General features: G+C 35.3%; 1 protein-coding gene across 1 annotated transcript in view; it reads right to left on the bottom strand.

Moving 5' to 3' along the window:
* Positions 1-24,753, bottom strand: part of Zranb3 (zinc finger RANBP2-type containing 3) — a 231,218-nt gene extending 206,465 nt beyond the window's left edge. The window contains exons 1-2 of the mRNA XM_076866057.1: positions 24,714-24,753; positions 4,800-4,967 (exon numbers count right to left, since the gene is read on the bottom strand). Of these exons, the coding sequence (XP_076722172.1) occupies positions 4,800-4,960 (161 nt within the window). The 5' untranslated portion in view covers positions 4,961-4,967; positions 24,714-24,753. The remainder of the gene's footprint in view (positions 1-4,799; positions 4,968-24,713) is intronic.
* Positions 24,754-25,244: the final 491 nt, after the last annotated feature.

The raw sequence follows: 25,244 nt of genomic DNA, 5'->3' as shown, positions 1-25,244 counted from the left end.
CATTTAAAAATTAATATATACCCTGAAATTATGTGAAAGTCCCATCAAAAATAATAATAATAATAATGGTTCTACCTAGTCAGAAGAAATTATTTTCAATGATATTATAGATCTTTGGTAGGTAAATTACATAACTAAATAATAAGCTATTTCTTGAAATAGCAACTTTATTGCCTCAATTATGAAATATAAATATTTAACTTCTATTCAATTCCTTTTTGTTCTCTCAGTTATTAAAATTGTTATTAATTATTCTTTAGTTCCCTTTGTAACTATAAACATTATAAAAATGTGTACATAAATATATATTTTATATATAAAATTAAGACACCAACCCTTGATCTAGCACTAATGTTAAGACATGGTTATTAGCACCCTCACCACTCCTTTTCAAATTTTGCATCTATAATTTTTTTATTAGAGTTTAATGATTATACATGTAGTTGGGTTCATCCTAACAACTTATTCCAGCATAGAAATCAAGTTCAGTTCATGATCCCTCTTTTTCCCTTCCCGTTTTCCCTCCCATCCTCACCCCCTCCCATTCTCCTTCCTCTACTCAACATTCCTTTGCTATTAATTTGTATTTCATTAGTTTTTTAATATATTCCTATCTTTCCCTCCCCCTTTCCTTACTCTAGCATGTGAGATAAAACATTCAACCTTTGAGTTTCTGAGTTTGGCTAATTTCATTTAGCATATTATATTCCATTTCCATCCATTTACCAGCATTATTTGCCAAATAATGTAATAAAAAATCTCCACTATCATGTTGTCAAGAAAGAAATAACAGCCAGGAGCAGTGGTGTCTGCCTGTAATCCCAGCAGCTGGCGAGGCTAAGACAGGAGGATCACGAGTTCAAGGCCAGCCTCAGCAAAAAGCAAGGTACTAAACAACTCAGTGAGACCCTGTCTCTAAATAAAATACAAAATAGGGCTGGGGATGTGGTTCAGTGGTCAAGTGCCCCTGAGTTCAATCCCTGGTACCACCCCCCCCCAGCAAAAAATAACAATTCTAACCCAAACAAAGATCAAATGAATGGAAGTTCTTTAAAATGAATGAATTTAGCTTTATAAACAGCTTATTTCTTATTTTCCCGTTTTGCTACATATACTCACATTTTGTTAGGACTGGTTAATTGTCTAAGTACAAGTGTTTAGAAATTAATAAAACTAGATTAAGAAAAAGAGAATAGACATTTTATTTGAGCATCATGAAAATCTTAATTCAATGCAGCAACTGAATCTGAAGTATAAATTGTTAAAGAGCACGACCAACACATCCAAGAGAGTAAGTGACCCACAATTTAATAAAGTCTGTCTGACCCTAAAACCTGATTTGTTTCTTATCCCACAGACACAAGTATGAACTACCTAAAGAAGCTAAAGGCTGTCAAGTTAACAGTTTAAGATGCCATATGTGACTGAAATCTTCAGGAATTTGAGGGCTACATATATTGTAAATATAGAATGTTCTAACTCCACAAAAGCAAAGTGAATCTACAAGAGTGATATCTAGGATGGAAATATTGGCAGGATGCAGGTGAAAGATGAAAAGCACCAGATATATAACCTTAGGTATATATCTGTAAATACAAATGCATAACAAGCTACTAATACATGAAAAAACAGATTAATCTAAATAAGATTTAAGTGAATGAAGTCGTCTTTCAAAAACAGGAAATACTTTATCATTCCATTCACGTGAAATTCTAGAACATGTAAAACAAACCTGTTTTAAAAAACATCAAAGATCGAGGCTGGGGAAATAGCTCAGTTGGTAGAGTGTCTGCCTTGCATGCACAAGACCCTGGGTTCAATCTCCAGCACCAGAAAAACAAAAACAAAAAACATCAAAGATCAATGGTGGAATATAAGTGTGGGTATTGGTTGGCAAAGGAAGTGAGGAAAATTTTATATGATGGTGGGTTTGAGTTATACAAGTATATTCATTTGTCAAGGTTTGTGCATTTCATTAACTTAACCTCAATAAAAAACTAAATAACTATGAACTATAATTAATCATATATATACACACACACACACACACACACACACACACACACACACACACTTAAGTATTTAGGGGAAACATAATAAGGTGTACAATTTACTACAGACAAATAAAATGAAAAAAAAAGATGAACTGATTTCAGAAAAAGATAAAGTAATAAATAAATCGTCTACCAAATGTCTACACTTTTTTTAAAAAGTAGTTTTGGTAGTGTGTATGGACAGCATGCCTTTATTTTATTTGTTTATCTTTATGCGGTGTTAAGCATTGAACAGTGCCTCACACATGCCAGGCAAAGCCCTTTGCCACTGAGCTACAGCCCCAGCCCCAAATGTTTAGTCTTAACGTTCTTTTAACATTGCTTAATGTTTAAAATTTTCATCATAAATATTGGGGAGAGCTCTGCTTCCTGGTTATTATGTCCTGATCTGGTTTCCTCTGCTGTACCCTTCAGCCAAAATGTTATTCCTTACTAGGGCCCAGAGTTAGGGATTTGGCTGACCATGGACTGAACCTCTGAAACCTCTGTGAGCAGAGATTCCCAAAGGCTTCATTAAAACTCTGAAAAAAGATTGAAAGCAAAATCAGTGAGAATCTATCAGTCTTCTAAGTCAATCATTAAAGAAACTAACCAAAATATAAAATAATGGAAGTCTTCTCAAAACATATTTGTTGGTAAAAGAATTAGTTTTATAAAATACGTTCACATAAAATGAGCAAATGATTATTTTAAATGCAATAAGTAACTTTTTGGGGTTTTTTGTGATGCAATGATTATTTGTAGACATAATCTAAATAAATAAATGTCCTAGAGGTCCGCAATAATTTTTTAGTGTAAAAGTGTTCTGAGCTTTTTTACATTCCAAAAGAGAATGATGATATTTATCTCTGGAGTTCCTGGGAAGATTATATAATATACTTACAAAGCACTTTGTGAACATGAGTACACATTATAGTAATAGATGCTATACTAATTAGCATTAATTTTGGAAGGGTCAAAGATTTTGACTCCCAGTGAAAATAATTTAAATTAAGCTTATAGTTTCCTTCTCTCTTTGCAGATCCTTCAATTATTAGTGGCAGCTGGGGAAGTGATAATCAGCTGGCACAGCTGTGTGTACGTCATAGATTTTCATTTTTCTTATAGTTTAAAAGGTACATGTTCTATTAGGCTATAGAGTAAAATGTGCTTTTATAACAGTCATTTAAACTTTTTCTTTTAGTTTTATTTTATTTTATTTTTTATTTTCATGTGGTGCTAAGGATTGAAGCCAGTGTCTCACATGTGCTAGGTGAGTCCTCTACCACTGAGCCATAACCCTAACCCCTAAACTTTTAATCTAGTTTGTTTTCAGTCAGAATTGTTTCCTTTTGTTATTATTAAAGGGCCAAAATTAGGTATTCTAGATAAAAAGTAAAAACAAGTTTCTTTCCTTGAAGATCGTGTGATGTAATAAAGGAAATAATGCATATTAAAAATAAATGAATAAAATATAGAGAAGAAAGAATATAATACATGTGACTATAGAACTATGACAATACTATCCTTAAAAATATAGAAAACCAGGGGCTGGAATTGTGGCTCAGAGGGGGAATGCTCGCCTCGCATGTTGAGGCACTGGGTTCGGTCCTCAGCACCACATAAAAATAAAATAAAGATATTGTGTCCAGGGCTGGGAATGTGGCTCAAGCAGTAGTGCGCTCACCTGGCATGCGTGCGGCCCCGGGTTCGATCCTCAGCACCACATACAAACAAAAATGTTGTGTCCACCGAAAATTAAAAAATAAATATTAAAAAAATTCCCTCCCTCTCTCCGTCTCTCTCTCTCTCTCTCTCTCTCTCTCTCTCTCTCTCTCTCTCTCTTAAAAAAAAAAGATATTGTGTCCACCTATAACTAAAAAACTAAATATTAAAAAATAGAAAACCATGCAATATCTCAATGTTATGGAAGAGATATACACCTATTTTCAAGTTTGAAAAAAGTAAAGAAATACAGGCAGTAATATAAGGTACTAGCAAGACACAAGCAGAGGTTGCTAATTTAAGATGAAAAATGAAATGAACAAAAATGTAATGAAGACTAGGTAAATATAAAAAAGTAATACATTCTAGAAAACTGTTAATATATGTGATGCTGAGAATATCTAGTAATTCAAATAATTAACCTGTTTTGTCCCATCATCCCACATGTAGAACACAAAAACTTAACCATACTACATTGTGTATCTACGTAAAATATAAAATTGCACATAGAACTATATTATAATATAATTGTAATATCAATATAATAATAAACTCTAAATTATGATTTCTAACTTATTTTAATGTACCTGTGTCAATTTTTTTGAAATACAGAATTAAAAACTTGGGATTTAATGGGTTAAGGTAACCAAACATACTTTTTTTTGAGGTACTAAGGATTGAATTCAGGGTACTTTAACACTGAGCTATATCTTCAACTCATTTTATTTTTTATTTTGAGACAAGGTCTCAGAAAGTTGCTTAGGTTGGCCTTGAACTTGAGAAGACTGGCCTCAAAACTGTAATCCTCCTGCCTCAGCCCCCCAAATTACTGGCATTACAGGGGTACCACAACATCCAGTCAAACATATTTTCTAGAGTTTAGAATATGTTCAGTATCTTCCAACCTGAGTATAAGTCAATCATAGTAAATGGATGAAGCTAATTTACTCAGAATCAATTTTATTAAAGAAAGACTATGGGTACCTGAAAAAAATAGTTTGAACACAGCTTGTTTTTAGCATGTCTGAAAAAGTACTTTACCTGCCCTGTCTTCCGAGGGCAAAAGTGATGCCATCTTTCTGGAATGGAAGCAGTTTTGTTCTTAGTTTCTCAGGCAAAAAATCCAGTTGTTGATAGTATTCATTTGTTAAGCAAGAAATCTGAGGATTATGAGACTTTTTTATGTTCTGAACTTTAGGCATGATGATCCTATAAACAAAGAAACCACAAAAAAGGAAGGATAGGGGAAACGGATTTACTAAGTGTTACTATAGAATCAAACATGGGTAATAATATTATGGTACTTACAAATAGCTTTGATATACCATCTACATAGATATAGAAAAGTTAGGTTGTGTTTCCAGAGTAAGTTACTAAGAAAAGTCAAAGTACTAAGTTCAAAAATAATTACTTGCACTTGCTAGAAATTCAGCACCCTCAGTTTCATCTTGAGCCATAATATAGCCATACCCCTCTTTCATAAAATAAATGTTCTAAAAATTATAAAATCAACTAGATTTTTACAAATTGAATAATTTTAAAAACAAAGGATAAATGTACTATAAAATACTGCTTTTATAATTGACTCTTTTATACATATACATTTTCATATCATATCAGATATTCTAAGAATGGGGCAAATCTACTTTTAAAAAATTATAAAATACAAAGACCTTAACTCCAAACTTATAGTAATTAAATTAATTCAACATTGCTAAATGAAATTTATTTTTAAAAATTAAAATTAATTCTTTTTAGTCAGCTAATTTTACAGTATAAAATCTGATTAGCACCTTCCTCACTCACTGGGTGTCCACAAATATAATTTTCTACCATATCAAAATTTCATATATCTGTAAATTCTTAGAACTCTGAAAGACAAAGTCCTTTTAAACCACTATGCTATAATGCTTCTCTAATAATATTTCATAATCAGGTGCATCACTGTTTATAAATAATCTCATTCAACTTTTTAAAGAAGCTTGCTTTTCATGTGATGGTCACTTAAAGACTTAAGTCCTCTCCTCCCTCAAACGTAACTAATTTCTAACTCTACTAAGAATCTTAAGAATTAAATAAGTTTTATTTACTAAAAACAAATAGGTACTACATTCCATGATCTGAAGAATTAAGGCTCATACCATCACAGGATTTACATTTTTAAAGGAGTGATTAAAGTAAATAAATAAACAAGATGATTAATTATATCATAGCAGAAATATTATAGGGAAGTTAACATGCAAACAGCCATCTGAGGAAGGCTGAGCAGAAGAGGTCCACCTTAAGAGGTAAGGTTTATCCTATAGTCTGAAGAATGTAAAAGTCAACCAGGTTCAAAATTAAGAGAAAAGCACTCCTGACAGAGAGCATTAGTGCAAAGTCCCCGAGTCAAGAAAGAGCCTGATATTTTCAAGAAACAGAAAGGAAGCCTGGCATGGTGGTGCATGCCTGTAATTCTGGTATCTTGGGGGCTGAGGCAGGAGGATCACAAGTTCACAGGCAGCCTCAGTGAGTTAGTAAACCCTAAAAAACTTAAGTGACCCTGACTCAAAACAAAAAATGAAAAGGGATGGCGGATGTGGCTTAGGGGTTACGAGCTGCTGGGTTTAAACCCCAGTTTAAAAAAAAAAAAAAAAAAAAAAAGAAGTAAAGTGGGCTGGGGCAGTGGTAGTGTTTGTCTACTATTTGCAAGGTTCTGATTTTGATTCCCAGTAAAAAGAGAATGAATGAATGGAATTCAAATGTGCTGTTCAATACATCATTAGCCACATGTGGCTACTTATTTTATTTTTTAAAATTTATTTAAAATTAAATAAAATAAAAATTCAGGCCAGTTATACCAGTTGCTTCAAGTGCTCAACAGTCACAGGGGCTATTAGCTAACATATGAAACAGTGCATATAGAGAACATCTCTATCTACTGAAAGGTCTATTGGACAACACTTACTATAGATTTTTAAGCAGTGGAATGCCACAGTCGGTCTTAAATTTCAAAAACTACATGTGTAGGACAAAGACACCAATAGGAGGGCAAGGAATGAATGTCCCTACTGGATTTGTTCACTCACCAAGGCTCCCTCTGCTTCAGTAGGCAAGTGGACTTGAAAATTATATATATATATATATACACACACACATATATATGTATATATATACACATATATATATACACATATATATATATGTGTATATATATATATGACTCAGGTCTATATGAATTATCTTCATGAACACCAATACATGGACATTCTTAGAACCCTCTCAACAACACCTACAACAAAACTGAGCAAACAGATAATGTTTCAAAAAGGGGAAGGTATAGAAGGAAAAAACCTATTACAGGTTACAAAGGACAAGGCAAAATGATCTTTATTGGGGCTGGGGTTGTAGCTTGGTGGTAGAGTACTTGTCTAGCATGTGTGAGGCACTGGGTTTAACACTCAGCACCACATAAAAATAAATAAATAAAATAAAGCTATTGTGTACATCTATAACTGAATATTTACTTTTAATTTTTATCTTATTTCATTTCATTTTATTTTATTTTGGTATTGGGGATTGAACTCAGGGGCACTTGACTACTGAGCCACATCCGCAGACCGATTTTGTACTTTATTTAGAAAGAGGGTCCCAGTGAGTTGCTTAGCTTTTGCTGAGGCTGGCTTTGAACTCACGATCCTCCTACCTTAGCCTCCCAAGCTGCTGGGATCACAAGCTTGTGCCACCATGCCCAGCTCAACAACAAAAAAAAACTTTTAAATAAAATGATCTTTATCAGTGAAATGGAGATATTTGGGAACTGAATCAGACATAAAGCAAAGGGAACTTGGTGATAGAGTACATGTGGAGAATAAGAGAAATGTGGGATCAAGATGTACACAATAGCAATGGAGTCAGTGATACAGAACACTACAATGACTATAGAAGAAATGAATTGGGGGAATCAATAAATCTTTTAGAAATACATAAAATTTGAGAGACTACAAAATATGAAAAGGAAATATCAAGTAGGCTTAAAATCTATGAAACTAGAATTCATATAGGAAAGTCAAGGAGGCTTAACACAAGAAATATCAGTCAGCCTTATAGCTAATGAGTTTGCTAATCAGATATGTCCATTTTGAACTTTAACAGAAAAAGTCAAAATTCAAAGGAGCAAAGATTAAGTGAAATCCATTTTTGCAAGGTAACAGCAGGATAAAGAGTCATGTCCACTTTCCAGAAGTAAGAGTTCAGAAGCATTATTCAAGAATCAATCACATATAAGATACAACAAGAAGAAAGCTTAAAAAATACACACACAAAAAAAAAAAAACCCAACTATTTTACTGTCTATTATCTTTGTTGAAGAAGACTACTTTTTGCTTTACTTACTTTGTAAAAAACTTTCATGGACATTACATGAAAAATACCTGCTACATTGAGGTCTCTTTGTAATCAGTACAATTTATGTTGTAAGGACTGGTTAAGGTACTACATCTGTAAAAATAAAGAAGAAGCTAAAGTTACCATAAAAAAAGTTACAAATGGGGCTGGGGATGTGGCTCACGCAGTAACGTGGTCGCCTGGCCTGCGATCGTCCTGGGTTTGATCCTCAGCACCACATACAAAAAAAGATGTTGTGTCTGCCGAAAACTAAAAAATAAATATTAAAAAATTCTCTCTCTGTCTTAAAAAAAAAAAAAAAGTTACAAATAAGATTTTTTTAATTATTCAGTAGAAAGACGAAAGAAGTCTAAAGTAGTATGAAAATGTTCAAAGAAAATTTCAATTGAGTTTCAGATTATATTGTGGCTTGCTGATAATGATTCAAACACGTGTCCAGATGTATTTAAAAAAAACAAACAACAACAACAAAAAAAAAAACTTAGAGCTGGGGTTGTGGCTCAGTGGCACAGCACTTGTGAGACACTGGGTACGATCCTGAGCACCACGTAAAATAAATAAATAAGCAAAATGAAGATATTTTTAAAAAATTTAAAAAACTAAAATTATGTTATATTTAATAGAACATAAATACCTTGTTAATAATAAAATAAAATAATATTTAAATGCTTTTTTCCATTTATACTACTATCCAAACTATTAAAATTATATCATCACCTGGGTGGTGGTACAAGTATGTAATCCTAGCTACTCAAGATATTGAGACAGATGTGACAAATTCTGGGCCAGCCTTGGCAAGTTAGGGATGGGGAGCATGAGAGGAACAGACGAACTCTAGATAGGGCAGAGGGGTGGCAGGGAAAGGGAGGGATGGGAGAGAAAAGGAGGGGGTCAGCAAGGATGGTAGAATGTGATAGACATCATAATCCAAGGTACATGTATGAAGACACAAATTGGTCTCAACATACTTTATATACAACCAGATATGAAAAATTGTGCTGTATATGTGTAATATGAATTGTAATGCATTCCGCTGTCATTTATTTTTTAAAAAATAAAATAACAGTGACAATAATTGCACATCCCTTTCTAATCATGAAAACTGGAGAATTTAGTTCAGCAATTTGGGGGAAAAAAGATTTTATTCAATGTATACTAATTTACTTTTACTAAAGATGAGAGAAGGCTATCAAAAGGGAACCAGCAATATAATTTTTAATACCATGTTATTAAAATTAGGAAAACAACTATCAGCTAGGGAAATTTAGTCAAAGCGAAATCTAGTCAAACTCGTTTTCTAACCTCTTAATAAGCAACACTTGGAAATGAAGGAAAGTTTTTATTTTCAATCTTTTTTTGTGGAGGCCAGTTTAAAGATGATAGAACACAGGTATGCTTTGCCACTGAGCTACATCCCTAGTCCTTTTTATTTTTCATTTTGAGATAGGATCTTCCTAAGTTGCTGAGAGTCTCACTAAATTGATGAGGTTGGCTTCAAACTTGCAAAATTCTTGCAGCCACCTCCAGAGTTGTTGGGATTATAGGTATGCACCACTGCACTAAGTTTTTATGTTCAATTTTTAAGATCAAGATGGTGATCAATTTGGAACAAAATAAATTTGATTTTAATTCACTTAAATAAATAGTAGAGTTGTACTGAGAAGTATCATATATTGTTAAAATATACTACCAAGAAATTTACTGTGAAAACAATAAGCAAATGGATTGTCAGGGAAATTATGTACTTTGAGGAGATAAATTTATTTTTATTTTTGAAAATGATAATTTACTGGAAGCAATCAATTTACTGGAGAAGAGACACAAAAAATAAACAAACTAGAACATTCAACATAAATGCACAAAATTACAGAAATGGAAAACAAACTAGTGGTTGCCAGGGATGAAGGTGGGGCAGGATAGAAGGTGTTGTGGCTATTAAAAGGCAACATGAGGAATGTTTGAGGGATGGAATTGTTCTTTTTTTTTTTAAAGAGAGAGTGAGAGAGGGAGAGAATTTTAATATTTATTTTTTAGTTATCGGTGGACACAACATCTTTGTTTGTATGTGGTGCTGAGGATCAAACCCAGGCAGAACGCATGCCATGCGAGCGCGCTACCGTTTGAGCCATATCCCCAGCCCTGGAATTGTTCTTTACTTGACTATATCAATATCCTAAATGAGATATTGAATTATTTTTACAAGATATTACCTTTAAGAGAAAGTAGGTAAAAGGCACTCCCCCTGTGCATTATTTCTTACAAATACCTGTAAATTTACAACAATCACACAATAAAAAGTTTGACTTTTAAAAAAAAAATGGAAAAAACAGTTTGGAATGATGAGGTCCAGAAAGAAAAAACTACAAGATCAGTAGCTAGTAGCAGAAATAAAACATAATTTTGGGTCTTTCCTCCTTTTGCACCACAAGAAAGTTCCAATGGTGGTACATTCTGATTTAGGGCTAATCAGTATCAAAATTATTGTCCTATCAAGAATTATAGTTAAAAATAATCATCCAATTCCCTGCATTTATTTCTGTCGTGCATTCAATAGATTTGGGTGTTTACATGTATCTGGAGGTTCACATGTGGAGACACTGGGCTAGGTTCTGGATATATAATAGTAAGTATAAATCACAGTTCTGAAGAAATATAGCAGAAGTACTGGTGTTAAGAGAGAATATAAAAATGAGAAATTATATCCCATCTATGTATGATACATCAAAGAATAGAAGTGCATTCTACTGTCAAGTATAACTAATTAAAACAAATAAAAAAAAATTTAAAAAGAGAACAGATTTGCCATGTTGAAAAAAATAAAATGATTTTCTTATTAAAAAAAGAGAGAGACTATAACAGGACTCATTTTTTTCAGATTTGGGAGTTTAGAAGACTTCTTAGATAAACATACAATTTATACAAATATAAAGTTGAGACCAGAATAAAAAAGACATTAACCAAACATTAAAGGATCCAAGAGTGTTCTATGAAGAGGCTATAATCCATACAAAGACCCTGCACTGGAGGTAAATCAACAGAATAGGAAGTTATTCTCAAATCTTTATCTGACTAGATCCTTTAGTAAATCACTCCCTCCTCATTAAATCACTTTTTTCACTTAGATTTAAGGACACTACCTTCTCATGGTTTTCACCATACCTCACTGGTTATTCCTTAAACTTTTGCTGGTTCATTATCTTTTTTTTTTTTTTTTTTTTTTTCCTTTTTTTGCAGTCCTGGGGATTGAACTCAAGGTTGCTTTAACTCTGAGTTACAACTACAGTCTTTTTCATTTTTTGAGATAGGGTGTCACTAAGTTGAACACTGCGACTGGTCTTGATCTTGTGATCCTCTTACCCTAGCATCCTGAATTGCTAGAATTATGGGCCTGGGTTTCCAAACTCATCTCCTTATCCACTTTTAAGGTAGAGTGGACCAAGGGCTCAATTCCTAGTGAGCCCTTGGTGATCTCTTTGATCTCTTGGCTTTAAATATTACCTCTATGCCAGTGATTTCCATTTACATAGAGAAAACTCTACGGAACTTCAGATACATGTATCACCCAGACACTGCTACTTGGCTAATAGATGTCTCAAACATATCTAAAATTGAATTCCAGCTCTTCCCCCAAACTCTATTCCATTCATGGCCTTACTCATTTCACTCTTCTAGTTGCTCATACCAACACTTTTACTCCTATTTTACAGTGCACATCAGTCTATCAGCATCTCTTATTGGCTCTATATTCTAAATATATTCAGAATCCCACCATTTCCTACCACCTCCAAATCACATGCCTGATCTGAGCAACGATCAACTGTGGCCTGAATTTCTGCAAGAATATGATACCCACCTCCCCTTCACCCACCACTTTCACCTTTTCCCCTACATTCAACTTTCGTAGAGCAATCACGAGATACTCCAGGAAAAACAAAACAAAAAAAAAAAGAAGTTTGGTCATATCACTTTTAAGAACTCTTCAGGAGCTGGGCTTGTGGGTCAATGGTAGAGCATTTGCCTAGCATGTGTGAGGCACTGGATTCGGTTCTCAGCACTCCATATAAGTCAATAAATTAAAGATCCATCAACAACTGAAAAAAAAATATTTTAAAAAAACAGTAAAGAAAGAAGAAAAAATAACTCTTCAGTGGTTCTCAATTTTATTCAGATATAAGTCAAAGTCCTATTAATGGCTTCCAATTTCTTATAAACTCTGTCTGTATCCTGTTCCCATTACCTCTCCACCTTACTTATCACACTGATGTCCCTGTCTTAGAAATTTGCATAAGCTGATCCATCTGCCTACACCACCCTTCCCACAAGATGATCTGCAAGGCTATCTCCCCCACTTTCTTTAGTCTTTTCTGAAATGTCACTTTCTCCAAGAAAACTTAACATGACCACCTTTTTTAAAATTGCAATTCCCTAAGTCTCTTCCCTGCCTTATTCTTTATCTTCTTCATTCCTTCCCTCCTCTCATTCTTTCTTTCTTGAATTACTAAAAACTGAATACATTTATTGATTCTTGATTTCATTTTTTGCACTATAGGAGTCTTGTTAAGGAAGTCAGGGACTAATGCAACATGATGAAGATTTGGGCCTACTTTTTCTTCTATTAGGCCCAGGGTCTTTCGTTTAATTCCTAGGTCCTTGATCCACTTTGAGTTGAGTACTGTGCACAGTCAGAGATAGGGGCTTAAATTCATTTTGCTGCATATGGATTTCCAGTTTTCCCAGCTCTATTTGTTGAAGAGGCTATCTTTGTTCCAACGTTTTTGGCACTTTTATCTAGAATGAGATAACTGTATTTATGTGGGTTTGTCTCTGTGCCTTGTATTCTGTACCATTGGTCTATCAGCCTATTTTGGTGCCAATACCATGATGTGTTTGTTACTACTGCTCTGTAATATAGTTTAAGTTCTGGTATTATGATGCCACCTGCTTCACTCTTCTTGCTAAGGATTGCTTTGGCTATTCTGGGTCTCTTATTTTTCAGGATGAATTTCATGATTGCCTTTTCTATTTCTAAGAGGAAGGTCATTGAGATTTTGACTGGGGTTGCTTTAAATCTGTATAGCACTTTCGGTAGTATGGAACTGAATCCATGGCATCCTGCATACTAGGCAAGTGAACTGAATCCATGGCATCCTGCATACTAGGCAAGTGCTCTACCACTATGCTACATCCCAGCTATTTTAATTTCATTTTGAGACAGAGTCTTACTAAGCTTCCAAGGCTGATGACAAAACAAACTTGTGATCCTCCTGTGATCCTCAGATGCTTAAGTAGCAAGGATTACAGGAATGTGCCAACACACCCAGTGACATTTTCTTTCTGGACAGCACTTATCACTTATAAAGTACCACACAATTTACTTATGCTGTCTCTCCCATCTTGAATATAAGCTTCACTGAGGTAGAGACTTTTTTTATCTGTTTTATTTACTGGTGTTCTCCATGCACACAGAATAGTGCCTGGCACAAACACTCAATATTATTATATTAAAGTTTCAAAGGACCAGGGGACCATGAAACACGTCCAGAGGTAGAATAGTTCCTGGGGATAAGAAGGTATAAGGTGTAGTCATAGGAGTGCATGGCTGAACTAGCATGGAAATAAAGTTCCCAGGAGACATAACAGTACCAAAACTAAAAAACTATATGATGTGTCAGCTGGAAGGCACATTCATATGTAGAAGTCCCTCTAAAAAGAAACAAATTTAAACCAAGTTCAAGTTACATTAAGGAAATTAGCAGCACATTTTCCAGAGTGATTAAAATTAGAGGGATATTTATTAAATATGAATTATGGTTCCAAAGAATACCCTAGAAAATTCCAAGAAAGAGTGCTAAATATGAAAAACTCCTCCTAAACCATAATATCAAACAAATCTTATGCCCAATTTAAAAACAATTTCTGGGGGCTGGGGCTATAGCTCAGCAGTAGCACACTTGCCTGGCATGCGTGAGGCACTGGGTTTGATTCTCAGCTCCGCATATAAATAAAAAAATTAATAAATAAAGGTCTATAAACAACTTAAAAAAAAAATATATATATATATATATATATATATATAAACACACAAATCAGTTGTGCTTATGAAGTGAAAAGGTAGCCAATAAAAAGCTCTATTAATCTACTATATATGTACTGTAGATTAATATACACATATATATATACACATATGTATATATAGAGAGATATATAATAGATAGATAGATAGATAGATAGATAGATAGATAGATAGATGGATGATAGAAAATTTCTGTTCATCTAGATGACTTTTTTCCCCCCCAGTTCTGGGAATTGATACTAGGGGTACTCTATCACTAAGCTACACCCATAGGTTTTATTTTGAGACAGGGTCTCCTTGAGGCTGGCCTTGAACTTGCACTCCTCCTGCCTAACCTCCATAGTCACTGAGATTACAGGCATGCACCAAAACACCCAGCTTAGATATCTAAATTATATAAATTCTTCCTAATCAAACAAAAATTGTCAGTGGAAATGTCCTAAACACTATGGCAATTTGGCTACAGAGACACAACTATAAGTGTAAAAATGAAACATCTTATGTAAATCTTGGGTGAACTATGATATTAAGAATAGATTATTTAACTATTCCTTCTTAACCTGCCCCACACATTACTAATAGAAGGCAGCGGGACAGAGGCGGAAGAGAAGGGCTAGAAGTTAGTAACCTCAGTAAATATCTTTCCCCAAAGTTAAGTGAAATCAGTACAAAAGTATTTACATTTCAGTCATGGAGGCACATACTTGTAACTCCAGCTACTACAAGGCTGAGGCATGAAGGTCACAAATTTGACAACAGCTTGGGCAACTTAGACCCTGTCTCAAAATAAAATAAAAAGGCTGGCAATGTAGTCCAATGTTAAAATGCAGCATGCATAAGGTCCAGGGTTCAATCCCTAGTACTACTACTACAAAAAACAAAAACAAAAACAAAAACAAAAACATGAAATATAAGTAGTTATAAGTTCTTTATTGGAAACATAAATTTAGCTTAAGTAAATCAGTAGTTTCTACAAATTTCGAATACAGGAAATCTATTGGACACTCCACCTTTAAAATATATGGATTCCAGAAGGCATAAACTCAAACACAAATCAGTTGTGCTTATAAGGTGAAAAGGTAGCCAATAAAGAGATCTATTAATAATCTACTATAATATTTTAAGGTGTTTTTACAAAAGTCATATATTCAATAATATTAACTCTTCAAATTTATCATGAGTTGAGAATGTGCCTATTTCATATATACAGTATATATTCTACATCAATGTTTATACCTGATATACTACACTTGTAAATATAACTACATTACATTTAGTTTGTGAACTACAGCCTAAATTTAATAAATTGAAAGTAGGTTTCATCAGTAAAATTGAATATTATAAAACGACAATAGATCAATTTCAATAAGTATAAAATTACATAAACATTTTCGAATTCATTTGTTATGGGGCTTTTAAAACTGCCATATCTAATATTTAATTACTTTAAAAGCAAGGACACTAGAATCTTTCAATTCCACAGAAAACTGTTTTCAGAATAGTGATAAAATAACTCCCACTTATTAGTTGACCTCTTTCCATGAGGCAGTATACTAGGAAATTTTAGAAAACCTCCTGTAATTCTCAAAACAACTCAAAAAGTATTGTTTGTATCACAGTAGACAAGAAAATTGAAGTTCAGAGATATTAAAAAATTTACACAAGGCTTAACAGTTAGGTACTGGTAATATTAAGCCTGGAACACAGATTGGATTAATTTTAAAGCCTCGATTTTTGTAGCTATATAACACTGCCTCTCTAAATCACTCAACAAATACTTACAGAGTGCCTATTATGTGTCAGACACTGCAGGAGGTACTGAGGATGTGAAGATAAATTTGTGCCATTGTAGCCTCACGTTTGGGTATGATCAAGAAAGGAAGGGAGAGCTGTACATGTATAATCACAATACTGCAAGTTCATGACTCAGAAATGCAAAAAGACTTTGTCTTGGAGTAAAAAATGTAAAGAGCCGGGATGTAGCTCAGTGGTACAACACCACTGGGTTTAATCCCCAGTGCTTTCCCCCCCAAAAAAGTGGTAAAAAAGTAAAAAAAAAAAAAAAAAAAAAAAAATAGGCCAGGTCAAGCAGGTCCTCTTATGTTAAAAGAGGTTGACCTTTTATTCTGTAAGGAACTGGGAGCCTTTCCTACAGTTTAATTAGGTTGCTATTTTCTAAAGATTATTGTGTCAAGATTAAAAGAATGGATGTAGGCACAGGGCTAACCTTTTAGAAGACTACCATAAATAGTACAGTAATACAATCTATAATCTCTCAGCTTCAGAGTCCTACATTTAATTAATTACCTACCTGACATTTTGGATGTCTCACAGAGCTTTCTAGTTTAAATGTCCAAAACCAAAGTCCCGATTTCTCTACCAAACTCCCTACCCAGTTTCTCATTAAGTAATATAATTACGTAAGTCACTCAAAGTGGCCATCGGGATTTCCTTCTTGTTTTTTAACAATTTAAACTTTACCTTTTATTTGTTTTTATGTGGTGCTAAGGATCAAACCCAGTTCCTCACCTGTGCTAGACAAGCACTCTACCACTGATCTACAAACCCAGCCCAGGATTTCATTCTTGATCCCTGCCTTTCCTTAGACTGCTGAATTGAATCCACTTGTTATTCATTATTCTCCAAATATATTGAAATCTACCTATTTCACCCCAATCTCATTGCCATCATCTATCCCAAAACATCCCTGCCATTCAACTAAAATACTACAATGGCTCTCAACTAGACTACCCCACATTGTCCTTAATATCAATTAGTTTCTTAGTTATTGGCAATTATTGTTGTTTCCTTAAAAATTTATCTCTCCATAAAATCCTATTAAAATGTCTTCATAAAGGTAGGCACAAAAGACTATCTTGTTTGTTGTTTTACTTCAGCAGACTCACATCTAGCATCACCCTCATCAACAGAATCAATACTAATAAAAAGCAACACACAGGCTGAGGATGCAGCTCAGTGGCAGACTGCTTTCTTTCTTTTCTTCTTCTTCTTTTTTTTTTTTTAACTCTTCTAGTGCCAGGGTTTGAACCAAGGGGTGCTTAACCACTGAGCTACATCTCCAGCTTTTTTTACATTTTATTTTGAGTCAGGGTCTCCTGAGGTTCTCACTAACTTGCTGAGGCTGGCTTCAAACTTGCAATCCTCCTGGCCTCAGGCTCCAGAGTTGCTGGGATTAATGGCATGTGTGACCACATCTACCTGCAGAGTGCTTTCTCAGCATTTGCAAGGCCTTGGCTGGGTTCAATCCCCAGTACACCAAAAACAAAACAAAAAAACAACACATACAACATGCCAGACACTTTTTAAATCATTGTACATATACTGTCATTTAATCTTCATAAAAACCTCTGAGGAAGGTAGTCACATAATCTCAATTATCTCAATTTTAGAAATAAGGAAATTGAGACACAGATGATCAACAAATCTGCCCCAAGACAAACAGGTAAAAGGCCACAACTAGGAATCAAACTCAGGCTGAATGACCCATTTTCTTGATTATTCAGTAACTCTCTTGGTGGATGCTCAATAAAAATTTCTGGACCAAATAAACAAATAAGATAGAGATGTACAGAAGAGAAACAGATTTAGGAGTAAATATGAATATGTGGGCTAAAATTTGGGGCATGTTGAATTTGAAACACTTGGAGAAGGCTATAAATTACAGAGGGATAAACAATTATAAGTCACAGATAAACATTCAGAAGTCTCCAGGTTCAACTGGAAGTCACTCATAAAAGGCATATAAAAAAGTAGTCAGGTAATTTTTAAAATGAAATGTGCTCTTAAACGGTAACCATTTAGATCCAACTCTGTAACTAAAACATTTTCAAAAAGTACAGAATGACACATTTGATTTCTATGTTATCTATGAATATTTCTCTATTGTTAATATAGAATACTTGTCTTCCTTTAAGAGGTAATATTCAAAATCCACTTAAATGTCAAACTTGAATTTTGTTAAAATATAAAAGTGCAGAGATTTATTTTTAACTTGACAAAATGATTCCAAAATCTAATAGAATATGAGAAAATTTGAGACTGACAAGAAAATGTCTAAAAAGAAAAAAGGGAGCACATTTTACCTATTAGATTTTAAAACATAAAGTTACAGAAATTAGAGAATGGGTTTTTTTTAATTTTTTATTCTAATTTGTTATATATGACATCAGAATGCATTTCAATTCATTTTACACATATAAATCACAATTTTTCATATCTCTGGTTGTATACATAGTATATTCACACCATTCATGTCTTCATACGTGTACTTAGGGTAATGATGTCCATCTCATTCCACCATTTCTTTTACCCCCTTTCCCCCTCCATTCAACTCTGTCCCCTTTGCCCTATCTAGAGTTCATCTAATCTGCCCATGCTCCCCGTCTCAACCCCACTATTAATCAGCCTCCTTATATCAGAGAAAACATTTGGCATTTGGTTTTTTGGGATTAGCTAACTTAGCATTATATTCTCCAATTCCTTCCATTTACCTGCAAATGCCATAATTTTATCCTCTTTTATTGCTGAATAATATTCCATTGTGTATGTAGACCACATTTTCTTTGTCCATTCATCTACTGAAGGGCATCTAGGTTGGTTCTACAGTTTAGCTATTGTGAATTGTGCTGCAATATATATAGATATGTTTGTGTCCCTGTTGTATGCTGTTTTTAAGTTCTTTCGGTATAGCCCAAGGAGTGGGATAACTGGGTCAAAAAGTGGTTCCATTCCCTTTTCCAAGGATTCTCCATACTGCTTTCCACATTGGCTGCACCAATTTGCAGTCCCACCAGCAATGTATGAGTGTGCCTTTTTCCCCACATCCTCACCAACACTTATTGTTGTTTGTATTCTTAATAGCTGCCATTCAGACTGGAGTGAGATGACTTTTGATTTGCATTTCTCTAATTGCTAGATATGTTGAACACTTTTTTCATATATTTGTTGATTGATTGTATATCATCTTCTGAGAAGCGTCTGTTCAGTTCCTTGGTCCATTTATCGATTGGGTTATTTTGTTTGTTTGTTTTGATTTTTTTGGTATTTAACTTTTTAAGTTCTTTATATACCCTAGAGATTAGTGCTCTGATGTGCAAGTGGTAAAAACTTGCTCCCAAGCTGTAGGCTCTCTATTTACCTCATTGATTGTTTCTTTTGCTGAGAAGCTTTTTAGTTTGAATCCATCTTATTTATTAATTCTTGGTTTTAATTCTTGCGCTATAGGAGTTTGTTAAGGAAGCAGGGGCCTAATCCTATATGATGGAGATTTGGTCCTACTTTTTCTTCTATTAGATGCAGGGCCTCTGGTTTAATTCCTAGGTCCTTGATCCACTTTGTGTTGTGTTTTGTGCATGGTGAAGAGATAGGAGTTTAATTTCATTTTGTTGCATATGGATTTCCAGTTTTCCCAGCACCATTTGTTAAAGAGACTATCTTTCCTCCAATGTATGTTTTTGGCGCCTTTGTCTAATATAAGATAACTGTAATTATGTGGGTTAATCTTTGTGTTCTCTATTCTGAACCACTGGTCTACCAGTCTGTTTTGGTTTGTTTAGTAACAAACACCATGACATGTTTGTTACTATTCTGGGTCTCTTATTTTTCCAGATGAATTTCATGGCTGCTTTTTTTATTTCTATGAGGAATGTCATTGGGATTTTGATTGGAATTGCATGAAGTCTGCATAATGCTTTTGGATCTGCCTATCTAAGAACAAGGGAAATCATTCCACCTTCTAAGGTCTTCTTTAATCTCTTTAATTTAGCGTTTTGTAGCTTTCATTGTAGAGGTCTTTCACCTCTTTTGTTAGGTTGATTCCCAAGTTTTTGTTTTGAGGCTATTGTAAATGGGGTAGTTTTCCTCCTTTCCCTTTCACTTTTTACAATCAGACTAAAGAGAGTAAAAGATAAAAAATAGGTTTTCTCAAACATAGTCATAATGAAATGGCACATCCATTCTCAAGAACAATTTTGGAATTACAGGGTACTCATGGCTAAATAATTCTACTTCTGAACAATAAGATTCAAGAGATAATCAGACAGGTATACAAAAAAGAAATGCTTATGAGTCTTGCTTATAAAGTCTAATTCAAAGATCCCACTTCTCAGTTTACATCCAAAATAACTGAAAACAAGCTGGGGATGTGGCTCAAGTGGTAGCGCGCTTGCCTTGCATGCATGCGGCCCAGGTTCGATCCTCAGCACTACAAACAAAGTAAGATCTCCAAAATAATTGAAAACAGAATCTAGAAAATATATTTGCACTACCCTTCTCACTGTAGCATGATTCACAAAAGCCAAAAGGTAGAAGCAACCCAAATGTACTCACCAGATGAATGTATAAAGAAAATGTGGCATATACATACAATGAATTCATCTCTAAAAGTAAATCCTATCATAAGCCAGACCATGAATAAACCTTGAGTATATTATGCTAAGTAAAAAAAAAAAAAAAAAACTAGTCACAAAAAATCAAACACTGCATGATTCCACTTTCATAAGATAAGTCAAACTCAACAGCAGAAGGATGGTTACCAGGAAAAAAAAAGGAGAATAAACGGGAAGTTGTTTAGTGGGTACAGAATTTCAGTTTTGAAAGATGAAAAAATCCAGAGATCTGTTACATACAATTCCTTACCACTGAAAGGGTGTAGTGGTGCATGCCTGTAATCCAAGCAACTGAGAACACTGAAGCAGGAGGATTACAAATTTGAAACCAGCGTGAGGCATTTAGTAAGGGCTAAGCAATTTGGCAAGACCTTATCTCAAAAAAAATAAAAATAAAAAGGACTCAGTACCTCAGTGGTAAAGTGCCCCTGAGTTCAATCCCCAGTAGTGAAAAAGAAAAAAATACACTACTATAACATACAAGGTGTATACAGTTAACACAACCATACTATCTGTACTTGTGAATAGTTAAGATGGTAAGTTTTATGTTTTCACCACAATGAAAAAAATCATTGAACACAAATATCCATCAGCAGGGAATGGCTTGGTTACAGCTGCACAGTGAAATATAAGTAGCTATCAAAAATGATATTCCCAGTAGCTCTGGAGGCCAAGGCAGGAGGATCATGAGTTCAAAGGCAGCTTCAGCAATGGCAAGGTGTTAAGCAATTCAGCGAGACTCTGTCTCTAAATAAAAATAGGGTTGAGGATGTATCGGGAGCTGTCCTGAATGCAGACTCTTTTAAGTCCTGATGCACTGGGTTCTGACCAATTATTGCCTTCTGGCAAGGCAATGCCAGGTTGCAGAAACTTGAATAACAAGGCATGCCTCCAGGTGTAGGCATCATACCACTAGGGTTGAGTTACACTCACATATTCCTTTGTAATACTACCCCTTTGCCCTTTTGGAGATAGAATATTCCATGAAACAGCCTTCCCCAATAAAACTCGGGTTTGAAGTGTGCTCTTTCTCTTCCTTGCCTGACTTGCCCCGCTTGTGGGAGCTTCAGCTGAGGAGTGATCACTAAACCCAAAGAAAAGGTACTTTCTGTGTCTGTGTCTTTATTTATTCCCCAAATTCACTTAGAGTGACCCTGACTGGTTTAGCTGTGTGTTGCAACAGGGATGTGGTTCAGGGGTTGAATGCTCCTGAGTTAAATCTCTAGTACCAATAAAAGAAAAAAAAAAAAAAAAGATATTGGAGCCAGTCGCGATGGCCCATGCCAGCAACCCCAGGAGCTCAGAGGCTGAGGCAAAAAGATCACAAGTTCAAAGCCAGCCTCAGCAAAAGTGAGGCCCTTTCTCTAAAATAGGAAATAAGACTAGGCATATGGCTCAGTGGTTGAGTGCCCTTAGTTCAATCCCCAGTAACACCTCTCACAAAAAAAGTAAAGCAGTAAGATTCACTCAGATAAGTAAAGAGCACAGTATCTGTAAATAGTGATATCTCTGAATAATAGTATTGCAGATCACCTTTCTTTTGTATACTCTCCTATGTTTTTAAATACTTTAAGTATTACGTACATGGCAAAAGATGGCTTAAAAGAAGAAACCATTGCCACCAATGGTTCTAGAATCTTTTGATATAATTTTATATCTTTCTTTCTGTTTAGCACATATTGGGAAAGTAGTAAAATATTTGAGACGTTGGATGAGCAGTTATTAAGAGTTCAAAAATCAGACAGACCTGGATATGAATCTCTGCTACAAATATTTTGATAAGGGATCTCAGGCTTTAAAGTCTTATTTACCTTCACTAAGCCCTAATTTCTTCAACCATAAAACAAAACAGGGCATTGGTATATAGGTAAGCTGTAGAGCACATGTTTAGAATAAATGAGGTCCTGGGTTCAATCTCCTGCACCCAAAAATATATATATTAAAAAAAAAAACACTTATAGATTGTGGCAAGGACACAAGGATACTAAATACATATAACCCTATTTCTGGCTCAAAAGAAACACTCAGTAAAATGATGGCCATCATTCCTGTTTATTGACTTGATTCACATTTTAAAGACTTATGAAAAACAAAACTAAGCTTCAATACAAGACTCTATTACTAAATTATCATTAGAAATTTTAACTGGGAGCTAGGAATGTAGTTCAGTGGTAGAGCTCATGCTTAGCATGTGGGAAGCCCAGGGTTCAATTCCCAGGACTCCCCACACCCCCCACCACCATCAAAAAATATCCTAATTTCATTAAAAAGTAAAACTTTGGTAGATGTAAAAACTATATAGCTAAAACATTGGTCATATTCCTCTATCTAGGATTACCTAAGTAATTTATCATCTATTTGATATATAAAAACTACTCCTCAGAGCCTGGTGCAGTGGCGCTGACCTGTAATCCCAGCAGTTCCCAAGGCCTAAGCAGGAGGATTGCAAGTTCACAGCCAGCCTCAGCAATCTGGCCAGACCCTGTCCCAAAATAAAATATAAAACAGGGTTGGGAAGGTGGCTCAGTGGTTAAGCATGCCTGGGTTCAATCCCTGGTACCAGAAGACAAAACAAACAAAACACTTATTAGTACTGAACTTACGCTTATTGGTGCTTCGGGAAAAATAATGAAAAAGAATATGCTTATTTTAATGTAAAGGTCGATTGGAAACAGAAGATCAAGGAAGGCTTGACAGAATTAAGGGAGAAAGAAAAAGCATGTGACATAACCATTAATTTTGTTCAGTCTTTCTCTATTTTTGGACAAGGAATTTATCTTTCCGGTATCAGCTCTACACCCAAAGTGTGGTATAGTACCTAGAAGTGTAAATTCTCAGTAAATATTTATAAACGAAGGTCTCAGTAAAAAAGAAGGGAGAAAAGTTTAAGACAGTGGCATCAGGCTTGGGTTGGGAAGGCCTTTCCCAATTTTTGCTACAGTCTCTAGACCCCCAAATGGACGGTTAGCACAGTCAACCTGGCATGCTGAAGGGGCATAAACCAAGGCCTCATTTGGTAGGCTTATTATAGGCCGTGAGCTCCTAAGTATTTTTAATGATGCGTTTATTCACTAGAGTATTAAAGTTGGCACCCTCTCACTCTTGTCTCATGGATGTGTTACTAAAAGAAAAAAGAGTAATAGGACCTTCATGATCATCCATCTGGAGTCCATCTGACTTTCCATCTTCAAAGTTCCCTTTATAAGTGTGTTTGTAAAGGTGAAGCCAGATTTAAAGATAAGTAGTTAGTAGTTAGTGTAGTTAGGTAAATTGGGTCGAATACCTAGTAAGATAAACAAAATGGAGATCATCATTGAGAATGCAGTCCAGGAAACCAGAACAATACCAGGGGGAAATTGAAATATTAATGTCCCCAAGGCCTGGACCCACCCTAAAGAACTGTTAATGAAGTATTTCCCAGCAAATGGAGAGGTGCTAATCAAACACCCTAGGCCCTTCCTGCCCAGATTATTCCTCCCTGCCCCCTTAGACCACCTAGCTCCCACCTTTTGGCCTTCCCATCTGCATTCTATCACTGCAGGATAGAGGGAAACAAAAGACAGAAATGTGGGAGAACTAAAAGAAGATCTAAGATATAAAAAAGGGAAGACCTCCCCCTTCCACAGATTCTGCCTGTCCGGTCCCCTTCTTCCTCTGGGAGGAAGTCTTTTCTGCTATCCTTTAACTTTCCACGCTACATTTGCCTTGGCATGCTTCTCAGGTGTTGTACTTCAGCATTTGAGGAAGCAAGAGCTCCTCACTGGTATTCAGCGGTAACATAAGTAGGAGTTGCCTCATAACTTCCTACTCCGTTGAAGGTGACAAAGTGAAGCCGTGTTTCACGCATAGTGGTAAAGGCGAAAAGGGGCATGCTATACAAATATGTAGGTGCAATCTAATAGTGAGCGGACAGAGAAACCAGAAAACTGGAATTCCGCAATTGAAGACTCTAGGTGATAAACTGCAGTAGAGGCTTGGGAATTACCCCCATCTAATTTCACCTACTCATTATTAAAATGCAGTTAACTCCGTTCAACCTCCCATCTATCACAGCAACTTGCCCGACATGCCACTCATAGAGGAACACACCTGGTATATTCGCAGCAGAACCTCCAACTCCCGCCACTGGTTTAGGCTGTGTCTGCCCCTAAGCGGAAGTGACGTTTAAAGGGAAGACCTGAAAGTAGGCGTGTTCAAATACCAACAATCTAAAATCTCTAGTGTTCTGAGAAAACTCTCCTGACCATTCTTGCATGCGTTCTCTCCTTACTTAAAGTGGTGAAAAATACTTCCAAATCCTTCAAAACTTGGTCCCTCCTATTAGCCAAGAACACAGGTACCTCCCAGGAACTACAATTCCCGTCAAGCCCCGCGGGAAGCAAAGAGAGGACAGGGCCTTGGTGGGAGCAAAGCGCCTTGGGAACTATAGTCCACTCAGGCCAAGCAGTCACCCCGCCCTCCACCACTGAGGCTGCAGAAACCAGGTGTTCTGCTTAGAACCCGTTACCGCTAAGGGGAGGAGCAAACTCCTAAGCAGCATGCCTCACTTTTCCACACTAGAAGGATGAAATTTTTCATTTGTACCTATAAATCACTATAAATTCTCCCTGAAAAAAATAT

Source organism: Callospermophilus lateralis, chromosome 9 (genome assembly GCF_048772815.1).
Source record: "Callospermophilus lateralis isolate mCalLat2 chromosome 9, mCalLat2.hap1, whole genome shotgun sequence".
In the NCBI taxonomy this organism is placed as follows: Eukaryota; Metazoa; Chordata; class Mammalia; order Rodentia; family Sciuridae; genus Callospermophilus; species Callospermophilus lateralis.
This window is presented reverse-complemented; position numbering and strand designations above follow the sequence as displayed.